The sequence below is a fragment of the Apus apus genome, chromosome 2 (genome assembly GCF_020740795.1).
Source record: "Apus apus isolate bApuApu2 chromosome 2, bApuApu2.pri.cur, whole genome shotgun sequence".
Classification (NCBI taxonomy): Eukaryota; Metazoa; Chordata; class Aves; order Apodiformes; family Apodidae; genus Apus; species Apus apus.
The window spans coordinates 45,663,539-45,687,083 of NC_067283.1; the positions used below are offsets into that span (position 1 = coordinate 45,663,539).

The following is a 23,545-nucleotide window of genomic DNA, read 5'->3' on the forward strand; positions in this document are numbered from 1 at the left end:
CATGACATAACAAAACCAGACTAAGGCCTCACTGGAGAAAGATGAGTGGGAGAATTAGAACACACTGAAAGAATACTAACCATCTAAGTCTAAAAGTAGCCAAAGTGGGAAAAAAAAAATGCAGATCTTCCCCCAAAAATGTAAGGATTAAATTACTCTCAGATAACGTCTTAATGCCTCCCATTGTTTTAATTTCAAGACAAAAAATTGTGAAACTTCAGTGGATAACAGAAATTTAGCCATCTGACTCACTGAAAGTCTGATCCACTTACATTTTCCCAAATGTAAAAAGAACATCTTGCAAAATGAAGGAATAAATCTGCTGTGTCCATGAACTTGCCCAGTCTGTGAGATCCAGGAGATAGAGGGTCAGGTGAGCTGATAACAATGCTGGCAGCATGGCTCAAAGACCTAAAAGCTACTCTATAGTAACAGAAAATGTAGGTCTTTGGATCAAATTAATCTTGACCACACTAATCTGGCACCATCTTGCCTTTTCTTTCCTTCAGAAGAAGCAGAACTGGACAAAAGATGCTCAACAGGCAAGTGACTCAGAAATGGGGAATAAAGACCTCAGGACCAGACAAGCTCTGGAAGGGCAAATTCCTATTTCTATTGTTTTTTTAATACGAAAAAAAGTTGACTATGGATTGAAATCCCCAGTCCCATTAAAAATAATTTGTAGAATGTTCTCACGTATTTCCCATTTATAGGAGTTTGGCATATGGAGTACCATAAGTAACCATCACCACGCAGGCCCAGCTTGGCTTAAAATGCTTTCCACTACTGTAGAATCCTGAGCCTTCAGGTGCCTGAAAAATAACTGCAGAGAGGGCACTACACACATGTTCATGGTGAGCCCCAAACAACTGAGGAAAAGGGAAGTGACATCTATGAAGAAACTGGTATTATTCTAGAGGGGTATATCTATTGGCAAGCTGTCAGGTAAGGATAAAAAAAGACCCTAATTGTTGCACTTGCTTATCATTAGAAGCACAACTATATCAAGTCCCTGAACAGCAAAGACTTTCAAGAAAAGGAAGTTGTATTGGTAGTGGTTCCGGTCCAGGATGTAAGTCAGGAAATCTCTTTATGGAAATTCATGTCTTCAAGATCAAAAGACATGAAATAATCCTGAAGGCATTATGACTACTAATGGTACAATTTAAAAATAATATTAGTGATTAAAGATCTTTTGCTTCCTAAAGTTAAGGAGATGTATCTATCCTCCACACCTCTTAGGACTAGATCTGTAAAATCTGGACCCTCCTCTCTGCAATGAAAGACTCAGTAAATGATAAAGGTAAATTAATGTCCCTCTCAGTAAAGCCTGGTCTCCTGGCCAAGAGCTTTTGAAAAGCAGTGTGAAAGAAGGTTTGAGGAACAAGCTAGGAAGAGTGAATGCTGTAACCATGGTGTTCAACACTATGCTACTTATGGATTCCTATCAACTGTCAACAGCCTGAACCCAAAGAAAAACCATACGAAAGAAACAGATTTAGAAGGAAGGATTCTTGTCTCTTACCACTCCTGGAGAAGTAGTGGGATGACTACTGTAAGGAATGAAGAAACGTGCAAGGTTGAGTTTTGAGGATAATTAGTCAAGATTTTCAGAAAGAGGAATCCAAGTTATAGTATTTAAGATGTGTTAATTTGGCTTCTGACAAAACACTGTGGTGAAGCCTCCTGGTTATGTCAGTGTGGGCACAGAGTCTGTAAGAGACTGAAGTACTTGTCCAGTGTAAACTCACAGACATTCCCCCTTTGATGAACAAGCTTCAGTTATGGCTTGCAGTTCATGGCCATTCAGGGCTTTATGGCCAAAACAGTCTTCTTCAGAAAGTAAGACATAATATGCTACGTTATCTAGCCTCTTGCAAGTTGAAAGAAAAAATTAAGTAACAAAAAAGGGAATTAACTTACCTTAATATTCCAAAGCATGAAATCCATCCAATACCAGACATTGGACTTAGAATAGCAGGACCTAGCAATCTGCTATTTTTATTTGAAGGTTTGGAAAAAAGAAAAAGAAAAAAAAGAAAGAAAAATTTCTTCCCTCTACAACCAAATGTTTAAAGCTCTTGCCAAAAGAAGCAGAATGAGACTGTTCAAAATGTGCCAGAACCACAGCAACAAAAACAGGACTCAGTGGAGGGCAAATAAAAAGGAAAATCCAAACCGCCTGCTGATACTTGGTAGCATCTGTCACTGTACAAGAAGTGGGAGAACATGAAGGCAATGCTTGCCAAAGCACTTGAGCTGGGAGCAATGTGACATCACTCATTAACCTGGTTGTAGCAGCTAGAGTAGACCCTACAGAGTATCAGTCATGCACAGAGCAACATTTTGGGAAACCTTTACAGATATCTGTAGAGTACGCAACTGTCCTCTGCAGTGATGCTTAAAGGTTTTGTAGAAGTTGATATAAATGTTCATCCTCAAAATAAAAGCAGAAGCAGCTTGAAGAAGGGAACAGAAAGACTAAAGGGATAAGAATTTTTATATACATACCCAGGGACAGATCACATGTATTGTTATATAATTACATATTACACAAACTGGCACATGTGAAAGACCACATTCAGCTTGATGAGTATTTCTGGATGAAAAGTCACCTCTTTTAAGTGCTAATGTAATTTGCAAAACCTGTATTCTCATACCTTTGCATAAGCAGTAGTTTTGATAAACCACTGTTTGAGGTATTTCTGTTCCACTTTTGCTCCTGAACGCCATGAGCAACCATTGTCGTCCACCTGTTCATTAGCTAGAACAGTCTGATCCACTGGATCCCAATTAACCAAGGCCTAAAAACAGTTGTAGGAAGAAAAAAAAATAGTCAGCAGCTATTTCAGAACCAAAATTTTAATTTTCAGACATCCAAAGAATTATCTAGAAACATTCCTTGGGCCCGTGAGTTTTCTACATTTTTATAACATCAATTTGAATCAGTGACATGGACTCAATTGAAGATGTCCTAAATATTCATCTTTGCAGAACTCAAAAATGCACTTGGCAGCATTTGCTTTGATTGATCATGCTGTGGGATAGTTTGGCACTTGAGTATTAAATAGTTAAGTGTTCCAATTGACTATATTGCAAACTACATAGTCAGATGCTTAGAAGTTGCCCATCACTAACCCAAAAGCTTTGAGTCAGACTGAGGGGGATGTATAAGTGAGGATCTCCCAAGTTGAAAATCACCAAAAAGTATTACAGTGATCAACTTTATTTCAAGTGAGTCTTGATATTTTCTGCACATCTGTCAACTGTGTAAATTACTTTTGGAATAATCTTTCCTTATAAATAAAAAACATTAAAAAATTTAAAGTGAAATAAATACTGGTGTTCAAACCTACAAACCTTATTTTCTGAGGGCTCACTGAAATACCAGTCATAAGATACTGGGGAGGGAGCAAAAATCAAACTCATCCCCCATGCACAGTGTTGAACAATTTAGCTGGTCATTTATCGTGAAGGATCAAAACCACAAAAAAATCCTAACTGTCATTCCAGAAGTGGTACTCAATGCTAGACATTAACTTGAAAAATTAACAGAAAGAAAAAAAAAAAAAAATCAAAGTGATAAAGAAGAGTAATCCATTATTTTGAGTGTTATTCATTATTTCAGCTCAATCAAAGTTAAATCAGCTTGACTGAAAAACAGTAGCTCCAGCTTCACAGTGTTCTAATACATCAAACATGATATGAAAATTTCAAATGCATTATTTGGGTATGGGGAGGACTACAGGGATTAGTCTGCCTAATCCCTGTCCTCATGTTACTCACTTTACATTTTATCTATCACTGATCATCTTCTGAAATGCCTGAGTTCCCAAACAGCTGATATTGTTTAGTTTTAAATATCCTACATAGTCTCAGGAATAGTAAATATCACAACCATTTTACAAATCTTATTGAGAGGACAGCAGAAAGACAGATGCATGGATCATCTTCTGTGGGAACTTCTGCTGGTTTAGTTATCAATGTGTGTTATATGTGTGTATGTCTGATTACCTACATTGATCTATACAAAATATATTATAATGAAATTAATGACAGCCATTCTTTGATAAAAGCAAACTCATTTCAAATTAAGTGTGTGTGAATTCAGTCACTGGAATTTAAACTTTTTACAGTTTGCCTACCTCTTATCTGTTACCTACCAATAATACCACACTAGTTTTTATAAAAGGCTTTTGAAAATTAATTGGGAAATTAAAAGCGATCAAAACATTGCACTGTTACTGATCTATTTTCTAGACTTTCAGAACACACAACTTCTTCAGCAACGCTACAACTCAGCTCTATAGTAATGACCTTTGAATTTATAAGTTCTGAAAAAATCTACACACCGCTACAAAGTTAAAACAACAGCTAAAGAGAGATAAATCAGACAATATTAAGAAGTAATAAAACGCTAGTTGCATAAAGCAGTATTAGCATATTCTTGTATTAAACTGGCTATGACTCAAAGTTGAGAAAAAAAGACTGTTTCTGTTTTGAGGACACTGGATGAAATTTATGACCAAATTTTAGAAGGCAACTGAACTGATCTTTATAATTATTTATAGTAACATATTCTCAGGATTCATAATAGGAAGATTTATCCGAACAAATCATAGAAAGCAAAGCAAATACACATGTAAGAAATCTGTAGCTGAAGGGTCTTGTCTGTAAATTTTTAGAATCGCATTTAGTTTCTTCCACTTCCTAGTTCCTACTTGTATCTCACTGAGATGACTTCTTGACAACGACAGTCTCAAACCTATGACCTCAGGAAGGTGTTAAATGCTATCTACAACAAGAGAGCACAGTGCAAAAGCATACAGAGACCACAAATTATTTAGATCTCCTCACTACACCAATGGAGACTGTATTCTTTTAAGATGGGATTCAACTCATCTGACTTCAAGTATCTATAGCGTAAGTTCCTGTCTCCAGGCCTGGTGTCTATGGCTCCACTGGAGTCTACAGATACCTAATTAAAATAATCAGTAGAGTCTAGGCAGAATTTAATCTCAACCTAAGTAAGATACCTACATCTGGCCAGGTCAATAACCTCTACAAGACATTGATTAGATCAGTATTTCAGGAAGAGAGAGGATTTTGCTACAGTAAACAAAGATGCCCTCTGTGGATGCAGCACCCAGATAAACATTATTAATTCTCACTAATTCCAGCTCCTGGACATACTGAGTCTGCATCTTCTTACCAGGGTAATTTCTGGCCAGATACACATGCTCCTAGAACAGAGCATTAACTAGACTAACATTCTACATATATTAATCTTACTGCCACAGTAAGGCTATGAATTATCTCCTTGTACCCAAAATGAAATTCTAAGACAGGAGACTTGTACTGCCTAACATACATTGCAGGCAGGCTGAAGACATGGGGTAAATATATGCTTTAAGTATGCATGACTGCTTGAGGAGACCCAGGGTTATGGGCTATCTCTGCCATCTGTTTCCTGCCAAAAAGCAACTGGTTTATATCTACCAGAGATTACATCCCCTACAGGATGACAGATGCTGATTAAAGTCCTCAAACTGATCCTTGCCTCTTAAGAGGGAAGCAGATCCAAACACTGGTACCCAAACATCTCCAGGAACCCACAGTACCAGGAGCCTGCATGCAAAATTTGTTTTGTGTATCATTACTGCCTCTAGCAAAGCAGCAAGCCTCATGCTTTTCAGATTCACCTGGGATCACTCATCAAGAAAAGAAATTTACAAATAAAAATCAGTTTGCTATGGCAAAGCTAGGGGTTTATTTTTTTTAATTACAAACACAGAAAAAAATATATATGTATTTCCCCCCCTCTAAATCCAGCATGTTAGGACATACCAAATATTGCATCTTTTTCTGGTTATATTTTAAGATCTCCAAATACATCTTGACTATGGAAATAGGAGAAGTAGCTCAGTAATGCCCTGTGATTCCAAATGCCTTTCAGCACCAACATCTTTCTCTGGGTTCAGAGAATAAGTACATCCCTAGTTATATCCTATGGGGTTTCCTGGTTTCTATAGAATACAAAAGAAATGTCAAAGCATATTTAAGAAATCTTCGCTTCCGTTTTAAGTTAGAAACATGCACTAAATTGCAGCTTTGTTTAGGTGCATCTGTTCAGGTATTTTGGAACTGCATTGCCTTGGCTATACAGTGTTGTTTGTAATGCTCATTTAACATCTTTGTTTCACTTCCCGCTTAAGAAGTTAACTGAACCTTTCCCTACCCATATCAGATAGCCTGATATGTTATAGGGTATATCTTTTCTTAATGTACTCTAACTGAAAAACAGGTGAGATAGGCTTACAGCATCTGTTATTTCTGTAGTATTTTAGAGATCACAAATAGATCCAGGAATTGGATGGTTAAGCACAGAAACTCTTAACTATCCTATCCAACCCTATCAGTTCTGAGACAGCATCACAGTAATGTTATACAGTTCAATAATCTGGCTGCCAAGAAGACTCCTCATTATGACATTATCTTACCTGTTTTCATGAGAGGGAAGTTAAGACCTAGCAAATTCCACAAAATAAATTAACAATACCTATATTCTGATCCTGTACTTCAACATAAATCACTGACAATATATATGTCTGATTTGACTTTTTGCAATACCCATTCATGCTAGTTGGTAAGATATAAAAATTACCTATATGTAAAATTCAGTTATATATAAAATTCATTGTACTTTGCAGTCCTTTAAAACCAACAGAGCACAATAAATACCTATCCACTTAACGAATGTTAATGGATGATCCAGAAATGTGCCACTGACATGGTAAATGACTTGAGTTAGCGTACCTGCAAAGTATTAAATATCAAAGTTTGTACCTACCTCTTTTTGATAGACTATCCCAGCTTCAAAAAGCTTAAGAAAGAGATACTGTGTCCATTTGTAGTACTCTGGTAAGCAAGTAGTTATTTCCTGCATAAATAAAATAAAATTAAAAAATCCTGAAACTATTCTTAGTATTTTCTGATGGCACTTTAACTTAAGCAATTTACTCAGGAGTGTATAATATAGGCCACAAAGAAAACATAAACGCAATTTATGTAACAGCTACAATAAGTGATATTTACCTGTACACAAAACCAGAGATCATAGGCTTTGTGTGGGTTTGATGTGTTTCCCTGGTAATGCAGAATATAAGAATGCTGTAAAATCAATGCTGACAGATCTAAGAACAGAAGACAAAAGGAAACGACCACAGCTGCCTGACCAAGACAACTGCAGAACTAGAATAAAGTAGAACTCTATCAAAAAAGTCATCTTTGCCACGTTGCCTTTTCCTCTGTTGTTCAGCAATGACAAGCTGGAACAGAGATGGTTGACTGTTCAGAGGCAGCTGGGAGCTGCCTGCAGAGACACAAGCAGGATGGAGGAGCCTACAGCTGAAGCAGTAGATACAGAGGGACAGCAGAACAGCACGGAGGGACTGAGGCTGCAGAAAGACACAGTGTGTGGGGTAGACAGGAAGGAACATTGGGTCAGACTCTGCAAGGGGTATCTCACAATCAAAGGTCAAATAACTGACCACTTTAAATGGCAAGCCAGATCAAGGTAGAAGAATGCTCTGGGTTAACATGTGGAGGAAAAGATCAAGTTGTGAAAAAAGTCACAAACGAAGGAATGTTAAGAGGGAAACAAAGACAGATAAAAATAAAAGACAAGAAAAAGGATGACAGTTAAGAGAACAGAAGCTAACAATGTAACAGATAACTTTTTCTAAATTTGCAAACATTCTATAAGTTTTTAGTGAATTATAATAATTAATAACCAACCTAGTTACCACCTTCTTGCAAAGTTCCATATTTTAAATGTTTGTTCTTAAAAAAACCCACTGCATTTCAAGTACATATCAATATGTAAAGATGACTATAGAATTACATTATTATAAATTACCAATTTTCTCTACACAAACACAGTGTTTTACAGGCACACTGAAAGCATACACTTTTATTCACATATTTTAAGGTTTGGCCAAAGTGAAAGCAACTGTAACTCAGTATTTAAGCTCTAATTACATCATAAATATGTAACAATAAATAGATCACATCTCCCTTCTCAATGCCTTTCCTGTTCAACTTGTACTTGTTTAAAGAAGAAACATTTCTATAAACTTCTACCACATTTGTACTTATTGAAGTGGAAGATGACTCATTTGCTGAACTTCAAATCAACAAGAGCTTGATTTTACAGTTACAGAATTGACTGCAAGCCACTGATAAAATTTATTCCATTTGCAAACACTTATCAACTACCCAAAATAGCTCCAAATGTGAAATGGCTTTCACCCAGGCTTTCCTATCATCTAAGCTTCCCAATACACACACCATCAGCAATATTGTTTGCTACTCAAATAACATCTAAAACACTCTAGCATAAAAAAATTTATTCTTTTTCTAAAACTTTGTATTCCAGTGCTGAAACATTGCTTTGAACAATTAAAATGACCTTTGCATAGATATGCGTCCAAAGTGTGTATAAGAGGCTTTCAAGACCAGAAAGAGACATTTAATGGCAAAATTTCAGCACAGCATGTGAAGACTTTGTCATTAAAAACAGTTGCTTGATTAAATCTGTGTGCTCTGCACTGAAAAAAACACTTGATAAAAGTCTGATTTCCATCTCTCCAGCTAAACACCATCCATTTAACATTTTTTTTTCCTTGCTTCTCCACACAGTGGAGTTCTTATGCCAGTGTGATGCCACTACAGGCAACACAGCTTCATTACCATAATATCAGAGACACAGAAGAAGATAGACAGTCCCTTTTGATATAGTATAAGGTTATATGAGCAACAAGCAAACAGGTAAGACAACTGAAGTGAGATGTCAAATAAAAATAGTAAAATGGACTGACAATTGCCCTTGCGGTCCTGAACAGCAGATGTGTATTAACTGAAACCAAAACAGGCATGTTTTGGACCTGGTACAAGCCAACTCCTGGGAACAGATTCTCATGTCCATGCTCTCATGCACATGTGAATCGACATATTTTAGAAAAAACTGTTATCAATGAAGAAAATGTGTTGTGTGGCCATTGAGCTGCAAAAAGATCTCTCTAGCTCATCATTTAACTTTATAACCATGAAGGTTTGAAGTAACACTTGAAGTTAACAAAGAAAGAGAAATTACATCACTACCAAGTGAAATGAACTGCTGATTAAAAGCTAGCAATATCTCATTAATCTCAAAATGTGTTTTTGGTTTTTTTCCTACCATTTAGCACATTAAGATTTAAGGTGAAAAATAGTTTTCCATGTATGCCAGTTACTGATCTTGATTAAATAAATAATGTCAGGTTAAAAGTTTATAGTACGCTGCCATTATGCTTAAATTAAGGTGAATGTTAATGTTTCTATTTATACTTTATGAGCATGGCAGAGATTTGCAGGGCAGAGCTTTAACAGAACTGACTTAACTGAGAAAAGGGTTTATAAAAGAGTTTGCAAAACCCTTACACCTTGCCAAAAAACATTAATTTCTGCCTCCTATTTGTGAGCTGAAACTAGCAAAGCAGCATACATACAATACCCCATATCATAAAGCAGTTCATTGAATATATATATATAAACAGGATATTAGGATATTTTCTCCAAAGATATACTAAAATTCAGAACCCTTTTTACAAATATGAAATATGCTGCATGTGCTCTTCAGTGGTCTGTAAAAAGCTTAGTGATAAGCCCATCACCCAAGCATTTCCAGGAAGCGAAATAGGAGGGACAGCATCTCCTTCTCCCCACACCCATCTTCCTTTTCCTTTTGTCAGCTTGCTAGTTAAAAAGAGTACCAGATACTGTCACCAAAGGTATCCTTATAATTGGTTACTGTTACTGCTCCCTATTACTAAAGAATGACACCCATTCATCAAAACAATTAATTAAAAAAATGTAAACAAACCACCTTTAAAAGTGGTCTGCTTTTAAAACCAGCAGATACTGCCAACGTATATAAAAGAGAGACCCCTGTTACTACCAAAAACGACCTTATTTAATCCCTTTATTGCAGCACAGCAATCTGATCCTACCTAACAAATTGCATGATGGAGAGGTTAGTATCTTATTTATTTTTGTAAATGAATTCTCAGTAACAGACTAAATAGCAGTGTTACATGTGACTTGTTGGGAAGCAACTGGTTCCTCCAGCTACCAAAAATATAGAAAAACTAACAGTAAAGAATCCTGGATAAATAAAAACCACTCAATCTGGATGGAAGATTTCAGTCATTAATAAAAGAAAAACTAATTTTCCAATTACTTGTTTTATAATTTGTCATTTCTTCTAAATCTGTTCAGTTCTTACAACTTTCTATTATGCAGCTCTGAAGATAAAACTGCTTTTTGTTTGGTTTTTTTGTTGTTTTTTTTAAGAAGGTTACATCTTCAAGCTACTTTCATGGCTATTTTTAAAAACAAAAGCAACATTTACAGTCTGCATAAAAGTGTTTTATTTGTTGTAAGATCCACTAGGATTTGTGAATAACATATAACTGGGCTAGACAGAAGTAATTTCCTAGTTTATTACTAATAATTTTATTTCTAGCACAGTATTAATGCTGTCCTGAAGATACTCCTGTTGCACTTGATCCTTATTAAAAAGGTGGTAAGGACAAAGAGTTGGAACAGATTTTTTTCAAAATCCATAAAGATTAAATGATCTTTAATGCATTACTTGCCTATTTTTATATTAAAGGCCATGTACCACCTCATCTGGAAGTATAATTATTTGATTTTTATAGGTTTAGAGCTAGACCAAACTACATTTCTAAATTAATTTGAATATTTGTATTTCAAAGGCCCTTAGTTTCATGCTTTATTAGCTACAAATACAAACATCATGCAGTGCATAGATTTTAAAGCATGAATATATTTCCTGCAAAAAAGTAGCCTTGTATCATTTATTTCCTTTTTTATTTAATTACAAGTACAGGGACTGATTATCACTGATATGTGGATTAAAAAAAATTCATAGCTAATGCTCTAACTGCTGTTACAGCTGTATGCATGGTTAGCCAGTGCACACAAATGACAACTTCAAAGTTAAACAGAAAAATATCTGCACAAATAAAACCTACCAAATATTTCTTCTTTTTAAATGTACAGAGAATAAAGGGAACATTATGCAAAACAATATGTCACTCAGCATGCATGAACTGACAAGAGTAAAATATGTTGGCAGTACAAGCTACCTTCTAGAAGAAAGTTACAGATTGATAGTACAGTGGTGAAGTGATGTCTTACTGGGAACATGCACTCAGTCTGACAGCACTCCTGAGCAAAAGAAAGGAAAAACATTCTATGCTCTGTCCCTTGATGATGATATGAAACTTGGAAAATGATGTTGCCTAATTCCCCTAAAAAATAATGTTTAAAAGAAGTGGCAGGCAGTTTGCTCTGCTGTTTGGGATTGTATTTTGGAGAAACTTGATAACCAGGAATACCCAAATTACTGTTATCTTAAAAACAAAACATAAACACAGTGTTTTTTATTTGCTAGGTATTTTTAATGTCTCTCAGAGATATTTCTTTCATCTTCAAACTGCAGCATTTTAACCCTGGATCTGACAAGCATAACTGTTCAAAATAGAAATATTCTCACCTTTTTTTTTTTTTTTTTTTTTAAATCTCTCTCAAAAATCACATCATTTTCCAAGTGATTTAAAAATAAAACCTTACTTGAGATTTCAGGAAAAAAATATCAGATCACTGTTACTATTCAAAACTACTCTAAAGCAAAGCACTTAGAGAGCTATTTTGTGCACTTAATTATGTTTTAGTTTGCTTACATCTTCTGTCTTTGTAACCTGGCTTGCTGAAATAATCTAATTAGCTTTTAATAATGCCTTACTTGTGGTGCCTTACTGGTTAAGCAATTTCACTTACTGCTACAAAATAAAAATACTTTTGCATTTTGATTTGTAAGACAGCGAGAACAATGGAAAAAAACCAGAAAAATAAAAGGAAACCTCTACTATCCCAGGTGCACTGAGGTTTGTTCATTGTAATTTTACAAAGCAATAAAATTAGTACCAGTCTTCATATTCCTTGACAGGACTTCATCAAACACCAGACATAACTTTATAAGCAGTCCAATTCCTCTGCACAGCCATATGTGCTAGGTATTTAAAATGTACTTTTAATTACCTTCCTAGTTTTTTTCCCCCTCTCAACATTTGTAAAATGGTAAAATTTACTTACGTTTCCCTCACATCATCTAGACATACCCAACAAACTGGCCACAGAGGACAGAGACAGTTAACATAAAAGGTTTGCACTTTAAAAATGCAATTCACTGCACGCTAAGCTAGAGATCTAAGGTAGGATAATGGATTTACTACAGCATATATATTAGCTAGGTAGGTTCTAGCACAATGAAGGAGCACAGTTAAGCAAAATCAACTAGATTAAATTAAAAACAAACTCCCTGTTTTGTACAACAGTCTTTGTTAATTAGACTAACCCATAGGAACAGTGTTCTTCTTGAACTTTTAACGGGAGTCACAAGTGCCAGAGGGTTTGTTTGCACTGTCACAGTATTTTGTAGGCCACTGATTTAGTGCTGTACAAGTATCAAGCAACAAAAAAAATATTCCTTACCTTGAAGAGCCCACTTCTAAGATAAGTACCTGCACAGCACAGTGCACTGCTGTGTAAAGATGCGTGGGTGAGCCCAGTAGCAGTGCAGCTGAGGCTGTAAGAAGCTCTGCCCAACCTAATTCAGCCTTGCAGAGAAACAGGCTTTATCAGCCTGGAAAATACACTCTGCCACAGCTTAGCTGTTCTGCTTCCAAAGGCAGAGTTTCATGGCTAGCTCAAATACCCCTGCGTGTAGAGATCATGTAATACAGATGTATTTCAGGCATTATTCATTTTTTGCTATGAATAAAGATACGTATTTCTAATGGTTATCATTCAGGTCACTCTTACTCCAGTTAATAATGCAGGCTTTCTAGGTAAAATAAAAACCAACTAATAAGCTAAGGAGTGAAAACCCCCAAATCCATTGTGTTTCAAGGAACACTTTTCAGCTGTTTTAAATCGTGCCTTTCAAAAGCCCAAACTATGTACCCCTAGAGTATTCTAAAATGTTTTAACTATACAACTGCTGAAATGAACTTTGAGAGTTTCAAGAGTTCCTTAACCAAAACATGGTTTCCTAGAAAAGTGAAGGTAAGCCTCAAAGAACAGGCACAGAGATGAGAAATTACTTTCCCCTGTAAGCTTATACTTCCTGCTATGGTTTTCAGTACTGCCAGTTCTCCATCTCTTCTTCAGAATGGAAGGGTTAACAAAAGCCTATACACAGAAGTTAATTTTCTCAATTTTCTTGAAAGGCACTCTGCAACATTCAGCTTTGATGTGTTCCATAGTACAGCCTACACATCTGATTTCACTGTTTTTAAGTATTGCTGTATTACACATACAGAAAATCTCTTAGATAGTAATTGTCAAGAATGTGTGCAGTAAACCTTCCTCAACAAGTTTCTTCAGAGCAACTTACTATCTTACTAAAAAGGCTTATACTGAAAATCTTGCCATATATATGATACAATGAAATATGGTTTTTAGATGTAAGACATACAAATAAACTACTTCACCCTCAAGATTAAAGAAAACAGATGGCAGGTCTCAGACTGCCAGAAAACTAATAATTTTTCCTTTTCAGATCTACAATATTGCTATAAAAATCCAAGATTAGCATCTCCATCACTCTATTCAGAATCATATTAAGGTGATAAGGAACAGTTATTGCTGAGAATATAAAGGCAGTGCCTGACTTTGCTTCACTGGCAAATGTAATAACCACTCAATTGCTTAAAAAAAAAATTATTTTTGTATCTTCAAAATTATATTAGTTTATGTCTGATCATGTTGCTGAAGTTTTTACAGAGGGCACCTGATTTTCAAGCATTAGTGTTTAAAAAAAAAATTCTATTTTCCAAAATAGTCATGATATGAACACCTATAAAAATGCAGACTTAGGCTTCACATTTAGAATAATATAACCAAACTATAATTTCAAGTTACTAGCTTTCAACCCTTGATTATATTATAAAAACATACACGTGGAAAAAAGCACTCCTCAAAACACATATACCTTAACACAAAGGCATGCTGCTTCATAAATATCTCTTTAGAGTATTGCCTAACTTGTAACACAGAAAATCGCTACTTTGAAGGAGCTGAAAAAGTAGACAAAAAAACTGAAACGCAAAACTGAAATTACTTTAAAGAAAATAAAGATTTTCTTAAACCTTGAGTTTATCAGACAATACCAGTGTGTCAAAAGTAAGACAAGCCTGAAAGAAGCTCAATTTCCCACTATTTTCCAAGTGTAATTTTACAGTTTAACAACATAAACTGGTCACTTTCAAAGAATTCTATATTTTGTCACCAATAAAATGTTGAAATCCCATTTTTCAACGTTCCATCATACAATAAAGCAGCATCCCTTAAAAAGAAGTTCTTACCCTTTCCCATGTAAAAGACAGACCTAGTGCATCAAACTGTTCCCTCATGTGTTGAATATTACTGTAAAATAAAAATTAAAACATGTATTAACTTAGAAATATTTCTATGATGAGATCATATTTAAAATCAGGGGCTTATAAAATTCTGAGAAATCCAAAGCACTAGTTAACCTCTAAACACTATTATCTTACTAACAGTAAAACTCAAGTCAGAATATTCATCTTAAATAATAATTTTAGAAGTCCCTAGTGTATTCTGGTTCAGTTTCAATGTCTGTGTGTACAGGACAATGACTTCTCTTGATTTGAGTATAACTGAAAAGCAAATACGGCACTGCAGTCTGAAGGAACTGTTCCTGAAGCATCACTTGTCATTATTTTAATCATCTTTACTGCAGTTGAGCCAAAGGACACTCTGAAATCTTCACAGTGCAATGGGATTTACTTCCATAGTCAGCTTAATCCTGCTCTATTCTGGCAATGCTATCATGGCTGTATTTTAATTTGGATCCAGTGAATGTGTGGATGAGCTGAATTAGCTTACACTGAAGACATGCCCTACACAAAGTTCTCTAACCCCCTTGCCCACCAGTTTTCCTGCTTCCCTCTGATCAACAGTCTGATCACACCAATACCAGGGCCACAAGAACAGCTGAGCCAATGCAAACAAGGTGGTAGGAACATATATATCCTTAGAAGTGACAAGGAACCTATAAACTTCAATTGGCAGCACAACCACAAATAAGTCAACTGTGAAACTGTAGGGCTAGACCTTGCCCCCAATGGCTTATATTCAAAATGTGAAATAAGATGCAACTGAATATACAGTGAAGCTTTACCTTGAAAATGTACTAAATAAAGTCTACTAAGATACAACTACACAATATTAACTGGTGACCCAATGTGAATTTATTGATATACTTCGCAATTGCTTAAAATGTCTTACAGACTTTTAGCTTTCTACTAAAATGCATTATGTCAGATGAAGTATCATCTGTCCTCCCACAGTGGCTAATTTGACAGACATGAAACCAAGCACTTGATTCTGATCCAGAACAAACCTGCACTGCTGAATAACTGAGTAATGCAAGCAACTCGTATTAACAGTAGCAGAGTCCCAGTTACACTAGAAAAGGCCAGCCAGCAGGAGTATATATCAGTATGGCTATTCCAGGATATCCTCTTGTGGACTCACAGCTTCCACTGGGAAAAACCTTATTTTCAGTAGTGCTGCTTATATTAAAGTCCTACTCAAACTGTACCAATTAAAAAAAAAATCAAATTTGAGTGTATTTTCACAAAGCTTTTGCCACTATACTAATTCTAATAAACATTTCTCTGTGGTTTTTTGTGTAACTTGGTTTTCAATTGTTTTTATGGTTTTCTCTAACTTTGAAAATACCAGAAGTAATAGTCAACTGGAGCTCATTTAAAATCACCTCTCCAGAAAATGATGATGCTCTGAAATGTGGTTGTTCACTCCTGAACTGAGGAAGCTGAAATGCTTGCCCCCTTTTAAATGGGTAGCTTGCTCTGCTCCAGGGATGACTAAAATACATCAGGTTGCTATCACACCATCACAGCTTCACATTCAGTTCAGTCAACTCTGCTGCAGGCATGAGAAACGTTCAAGACAGGGATAGTGGAGAAAACAGGAAATAGCAATTATTTCAGTGGTCAGAATTTAAACTAAATGATGAAACAACCACCTTCCTTAGTATAATAAAAAAATGGGCTACGTAAATAATTTTCCTATTTGGTTATTATTATAATCAGTCTCAATGATAATGCGCTAATTTGTCCCAGTTTGTTGTTATAATATTATTATTTAACTCTTAAAACTAGACAATCACTTTTCAGTACCAAGGAAATTATCAGAGCAAAATCTTCTTTCAGTATAAAACATCTTGTAATTACTTGCTGATCTGCTTTAAGTGGATGGAACAATATGCAAATTACAAGAAAAGAGAAAAACAGAAGAGCACAGAAAATAGCAGAGAACCAGCTCAGGCTGTGCCCTGTCACATGCTTGTCGGTACAACCCAGACATACAGCTTAGATGAGACAGGCTGAGCTGCTACAGCACTTTGCTGTTGCCGTTTCTCTGCCCCACACTCTCCCTGATTTTCTGTTGAGTCAATTCAACTCAGTCAGCTGACAGAACAGCTTTCATCAGAGTTAGCAAGCTGTGTCGGTTCAACAAGGTGTCCTACCACTGTAAAAGCTAGTGCAATTGGTGAGGAGGGGCCACGTAGTAGAGCAGAGGGGAAACAATGACTTTTTTGTAGTCACCAGGACTTAATGTCAGCCTTGGTGCCTCAAAACTACAACCTTCACTTCTTTGTGTCTTGTTTGCCATATAGGTAAGGATCACAGTAACTCTCTATCTGGTGTAGGCTCCATCAACATAATAGAGTTAAAAATTAGGCACTCAGATAAATCAGATCTGTAGATTTGTTTTACAGCTGAGTTTCAATAGGCTTACTGAGGGAAGACAGAAATAATCAGTTTACTGACCATACGAGAATATGATTGATAGCCCACAACACACTGCACAGTGACTCTCAAAAGAACAAAAACAGCTTTTTGTGTCTTCATGGTAACTGGTTCTCACACGTTCTCCTCTAAACCACACACGAAGGAAATTTTTCAAAATGAGCATAATAACTCAGAATTTGTGTAGTGCACTCATGCATTCTTCCTAAGTGAAATCAGTTGCCATCATATTTTAGCTGTAAACTAACTATCTTAACTTGGGACCAGAAATATGAAAAAAAAAACACTTTAGAGAAACAGCATTATCAAAGAAGGAAATGGATCAAGGTTCAAAAAGATACCACAGCTAGATGACTGCACCCAGAGCACAACAAACAGCTTCACTTAAGATGACTGGTTTCTGAGTAATTTATAGAAATTAATGTTTACTTATATAATGTTCTACTAATTTTAAAGAATATTAGGGGAACACAAAACCAAATTCTATGGTCCAAAGTCCCAGATTTTTACAGAAATCAGCAGCAATCATATATTCAGCTGCTTAAAATTTTCCAAGACTGCCTCAATGAAAAAACTATCTTCCTCTTTCACATGGCACTGAAAACTGATAGTAAATCTAAATACATAGCTCATAATTTTCAACTGTGTATTCTGTGGTAAGATTTAACTCACCATTATGAAATTCTGATTTATTTCTTACTCACTGCTTTGGGTGTTTGAGAAATGTCACTCTTTCAGTGTTCTACCTTCATACAAGTTCAAAGTAATTGAGATGAAAACCTTGAAAATCATCCTGATACATTTGGTTTTTGAAGCTGAGTCATCTGCACCGTCGCATAAAACACTGGCAAATAACCCTGGTTCTTTCTCTGCTTCCTTTCTTCCACACTCGTTTTGCTGTTTTGTTGGTTTATGGGGACTGCAGTACAGGTATTCACAGCAGAAATGTCATATTACTTAAATTCACTAAAAACTACCTTTGTGTCCAGCTTGCAGGGTGAAGCCCATGCTCAACTGCAGCATTTTCTGCTGGTAAACCAAATGCATCCCATCCCATTGGATTTATAACCTGTAAGCAAAAAGGAAAAGCACAATCTTTTGTAACTTTCTGGAATGACATCATCAACACATACAGGTCTCTAAACAAAGAGGTATCCTGCATTCAAATTATATAGTGTTTTTTGCATTACAGCATTTGCTTTGTCTGAAGTGAATCTCTGAAACATGCCCACTACAGCTAGGTCTGTTTTAAAAGATTAACATGAAGCATATTTCCTATCTACGATGTGATGTTAGAGGGAGCTTCAAGTATTATGTAATAAATTCTCATCGCTATTTCAATACCAAATTAACAATAACAAAAAGTAATCCTATGCAAATTTGGGTGGTGGTCAAAATTAGTGGTTGATGCTACTGCTAAACAGAATCAACTATTCATCCTAAAGAAGAAGAAAATAGCAAGCAAAACTAATTGAACCCATGTTTTTATAACTGGATCTGATGTGTAACCTACTTCTTTTATTTTATTTTTGTTCAAGAAATAAGAAGAAAAATACCCTGGGATAACCTTAAATCCAACAGATAAAATTAAGAGATTGGATAAAACTGTTTTAGTCAAATTTTACTAAAATATAATTTGTAAATATAGACTGTAGAATGACAAATGTTATTTCATTAACACAAAATAAATGAAGGTTAAAAGAATGCTTTGTACAAAATGCAATAGATAATTTCTTTTGAAAGAGATATATATCTTTCCTATTAATATGCAAATTACTTAGAAAAATAAACTAGCAATACAGTAAGTAGCAAAAAACCCTGTTTAATAGCCAAGGAAAGAAAGGCCATTACTTAAGATGCTGTCATTAAACACACTTACATATTGGAAACCTGATAAAACCAGTCTAATTTCTTACACCTACGAATGTACTATAAATTAAATAACTTTTTATTAAAGTAACACCAGTTTAACAACAGTAAAACACAACTGACTAACATTTTACAGGCTGTAAGAAATAATTTTTTTCCCCTAAAAAGATAAAGAACTTGTTCTTTAGTGGCATGTGAGCAAACAAGCAATAAAAAAGCAAGCCCAGCAATACTAATCTCGTAGGCAATCTCCATGCAAAATAGCTGTTCATTTCCAAAGCATAAGAACTACTTTTGTCACTGGTTCAAATTATTTTTATTCTTCTTTGCAACAAGCTTCCAATCCTCTGAATTAAACAGATTCTTTCATTAAAAATATTTTATAGATGTGTTTATAAAGGTGCCCTAGGCACCATCTCTGTGTAAAAGCAACAGAATTTACCAGACATGAGTCCTCAGCATTCTTGTTTTGAATACTGAGCTAAAACTAAACCTGCTGTATATCATTACTCTCCTGGTACAGCAACAAAATCAAAGCTATTAACCTGTGATCAACTGTGATTCAAGCCAGTACATTATGGGTCTATGGACAGCACATTTTTAATGTATCAATCCAAGAGAAATTGGAATGCTATACTGTGTTACAAATTTTCCTTATAATCAAACAGATTGTTCCTCATATCACAGTATCAGAAAATATAAAAGTGAGCTTTCCTAACTCCCCACTTCCGCACATTACAAATGTTACATGGAAAATCTCATTTGAAGCCTAAACCACTTCTTAAAGCACACCCCTCCCAAGCCCTTCCCTCCCCAGCACACAGTAAGTAAAACTGTTGGTATAAAAGAGAAAAAAGAAAGCTAAACCTTAAATAAACTACTAATCTCAATAGAATCTTTTAAGGACACACTGAAATATTAGTTTCTGCAGCTCAGCTCTGCATGTCCACTGCAACTGCTGACCATCTGTCTCTGGAAAGAAATTACAAAATAAATCAGATTTTTTTGTGTGTGTGTAATACATATTTTCTCTTATGTAAACCTCATATGTTTAGATAAATGCTCTACATTTGCATCCCTACAAATGACTTCTTTTACTACAAACTGATACACATTGTGAGATTTGAAAAAAACCAAACCTACTCTTGATTAATTTTTGTAAAATCTGGCTTCTGAAGATCTCCTGGATACACACAGGCAGCCAAAACCAAGGCACAATCTCATTCCTCACACTCAGGCGCAAAAGGATGCGGGAAGAATAGCTTGACTGCCAGCTACAGGCTCCCAAAAAGGGCTGACTGATGCTCCAGACAGCTAATGTGCAGCCATTTTAACACTGTACCATCAGTACAGCAGGAGTTACCTGCTCAGAAGATCTTCCCAATTTTAGCATGTATATTAAAAATATACCGTGTATTCACTTACCACATTCAAAAGACAGATCAATTTAACAACAAACAGCATTCCTCAAGTTAAGGGGCTGAAGAAATACACTAATTCAAGTTTCAATCAGAAACCTGAATTTAAAGAGACATTTAAAATATCCTCAAATTAATCTCCAGGATAGATCTATGTATGTAGTTGCTATAGAGATGAATGTAACACGCACAGTGGTTTAAAAAGTATTTCAAGTTTATTGTCTCTCTTACTTCTGTACCGTGAATGGATTTGTGAAATGTATTTGTCTAAACAATAGGTCAGCTGCTTCTGGCTGGAATGTATGCTATGTATCTACAGGTAAAATGCCACAGTCTCCACACAGCACTTGGCATACATTTTAACTTTACCTGGCCAACATAAAATACAAGGCTGAGAGTAACTATATAGTTCTGAAAAGCATCAAAAATCTCAAGAGATGTGGAAGGGGAGAAGAAAATATACTACCAACATGCCAGAAGTTGGCACAAAGAATAAAGGAACATTTCAACCATTCAAACAAAGAAAAAATAGGAAGAAAGCAATTTTGAAGACCAAAGGGTACTTGTAGCTTCTTGATGGATTGGTCATAGGCTCTAACTAGCAGAAAACATGGCTGCTCCACCCAGCATTAGATGAGCAGAAGAAAAAAGAAAGTAATCCACTGTCTTGAATGCTGATTTGATTGCTTCTGACAGCAGTCTCTAAACCATATGCCACTAAGGGATCAATTCTGCTCACTAGAGTGATCATTCTTCCAAGCCTTACTTCTCTGTACACAGAAGAAAGAAAAGCAAATACTGAACATTCTTATAGAGAGAAGAGGCCTGCATACATCGAAGGTAGAAGAAGACAGGCCAGAGTTTCAGTCATTTTAAGACAGCAGATGCCAGTAGTCTCCAAAAGCATGTGTGTGTTTCTGGTCCTCACGATGAAGTAGACAGGTTAAAACAACTTCCTGGTTAAAACTAATCTTGAACACAGCGGACGTAAGATCCTCAGATGTTCACATCATCTGGCAGGGTCAACTATGAAACACTGGCATTTTCTACCATTTAACATTCTATGTTTTGCACAGAAACATGAAGTTGCAAGGAAGTGATTTACTAGTGTGTGAGGGACAAAGTTCTTGGCAACCACCACACTGTACCGTCTTTTCAGGAGCAGATTATTAAAAAGGAAAAGCAGTTGCATCTTGAAGTATTTGAGATCCCAGAGACTCAGACTTCCTATTAGCTCAAAGCATCACTGTAAGAATAATTTCACAGCGCAGTCAAAAATCTGTCATTAGTGATGGGAGAGCTTTAAATGTGACTATGGGATGAAGCAGAGGAAGACACAGTAACTTCATTAATTCATTTCTGAGATCTCAGCTCTTCCTTTCAGAGGATTTTTATCTATTCACTGTTGTAACAATCAGCTCATCACACTGACATTAGTAGGCGAGATCAGCAGGTACTATATAACACAAAGCTGACAATGATCTCATAACTCTCAGTACTCTGCCTCCCTCAACATAACTAGGACAGATGATTCAGTGAATTTTCCTTAATGTTAGTAAGGAAACAAAGAACTTGTTTGCTTTCCTGATGTGCTCAGGAAGTCTCAAAACTACGACCAGTGACCTGAGGCATCTTTCTTACATCCAGAGCCTTGCATTCTAAATATTAAGACAGCAGAATCAGTGTCAAAAATGCATGTAAATAAATATATTTATTTCAGAGAATGTGTTATTAGAGAACCAAAAATGAAAGCAAAGAGTTTTGCTGACGGACTACTAATCTGAATCAATACAACAAAGTGTACATTCCTGTCTCTAGTTATAGCCCTGTGACATGCTTGATGTGAACTAACCAAAAAAGACTGACAAAATAGGTGATCCATGGTCACAGATTCCAGGTGCCAGAGAGGGGAAGAAGCCTGCTTCTTCTACTGGCCACCTACTATTAGGCTGAACACATTGAAAATCTAATTTGTAAATTGACAGATTACATATACAACACATTTTAATTCCAAAACTTCAACCTGAAATCAGCCTAGATTGTCTTTCAAATAAAAACTACCATTATCCAACAGCTAAAAAGTACCACCAGCACAAAACAAACTGTAAGAAGACAAGACACACCTGGAAATAGATTAAAGTAATTAATTTTTTACTCCTGTGTACATTCCAGGACTATTTCACTGATTCTCTGCAACAGAATGCTGCATATTGGCATTCTGTTATGGCACTTTCAAATTAAAAAATAATCAACCCACACAGATTTCTATCAAAACATAACTCTGCTTATAAAATGTTCTCATTTTTCTCCCAAGATGGAAAATATAGGAAATTATTCTACATCCACACACTCCTCCAAACATTTAGAAAACAAAGGTGTCACTCACCTCCTTAATCTCACACATTCTTGTATAACTGCATTGAAAAGAATATATTTTTTTTCTTTCTTTCAAAAGGAAACAGTGAGCTAATTCACTTTCAACACACGCTTGCTACTGGAAAACTATATTTAAATAAGAATCAATTCACACAGTATAGTTGTAATACTTTCCACTTGGTTTATGCCACAGGAAAGAACCTGGCAAAAGGACACAACACCCTCACACGAAACAAATGGTGGAGAATAGCAGCTAATGATGATCAGAAAATTGAACTGTATTGAAATAATTCATCCTAGTGCTTATTTAATTATAAAGTTTCAATTAAACTTGCCTGTCTTTCTTCAATACCGTTCACTTTTGCAATTTCAAGAGTATTAGGATACACTGCTGAAGGGGAAAGCACTTAATGAAAATATATCCACTTTTTAAAAAAGGCATTCCAGATAAAACAAAAACACTCTAAGTAATTTTGGTATATTGTGGAAATACCACTGATAATATTCCAATTCCATTTATCAGGAACAGTTTAAGTATAAATTAAGAAGTCTGATCCTAGTGTAGAGGCATTTCAGCCTGCATTGTCCAATGATCATTCTCAGTTCTGCACAACTTGCCTATGACAGCCTTGCTGTGGTATCAATTACAAGTCAAAATTTTATTAAATAGATATCACAGGAACTATTGACCTAAATCACTCTCTGTTTACTGATTGCTAAGGGAATTATTCTCAGTCCTCTGAGAGGCACAAATTATGCACTCTGAAATTTATCACAGACATGATAATGATAGCATGATAAAGCAATGGTAAATATTTTTTCCCCAAGCAGCAGCAGACTGGAAATCTGCCACGGTGAAAATAACCATGAATATCTCTATAATTTGTACATAGT

At 35.6% G+C, this 23,545-nt stretch overlaps 1 protein-coding gene across 2 annotated transcripts in view; it reads right to left on the reverse strand.

Moving 5' to 3' along the window:
- LARS2 (leucyl-tRNA synthetase 2, mitochondrial) overlaps nt 1-23,545 on the reverse strand; it is an 87,579-nt gene that overhangs the window by 54,341 nt on the left and 9,693 nt on the right. For both annotated transcript variants that reach the window (XM_051610564.1, XM_051610563.1), the window contains 4 exons: nt 17,966-18,057; nt 14,493-14,553; nt 6,851-6,940; nt 2,661-2,804 (listed from right to left, as the gene is read on the reverse strand). In XM_051610564.1, coding sequence (XP_051466524.1) covers nt 2,661-2,804; nt 6,851-6,940; nt 14,493-14,553; nt 17,966-18,057 — 387 coding nt within the window. The remainder of the gene's footprint in view (nt 1-2,660; nt 2,805-6,850; nt 6,941-14,492; nt 14,554-17,965; nt 18,058-23,545) is intronic.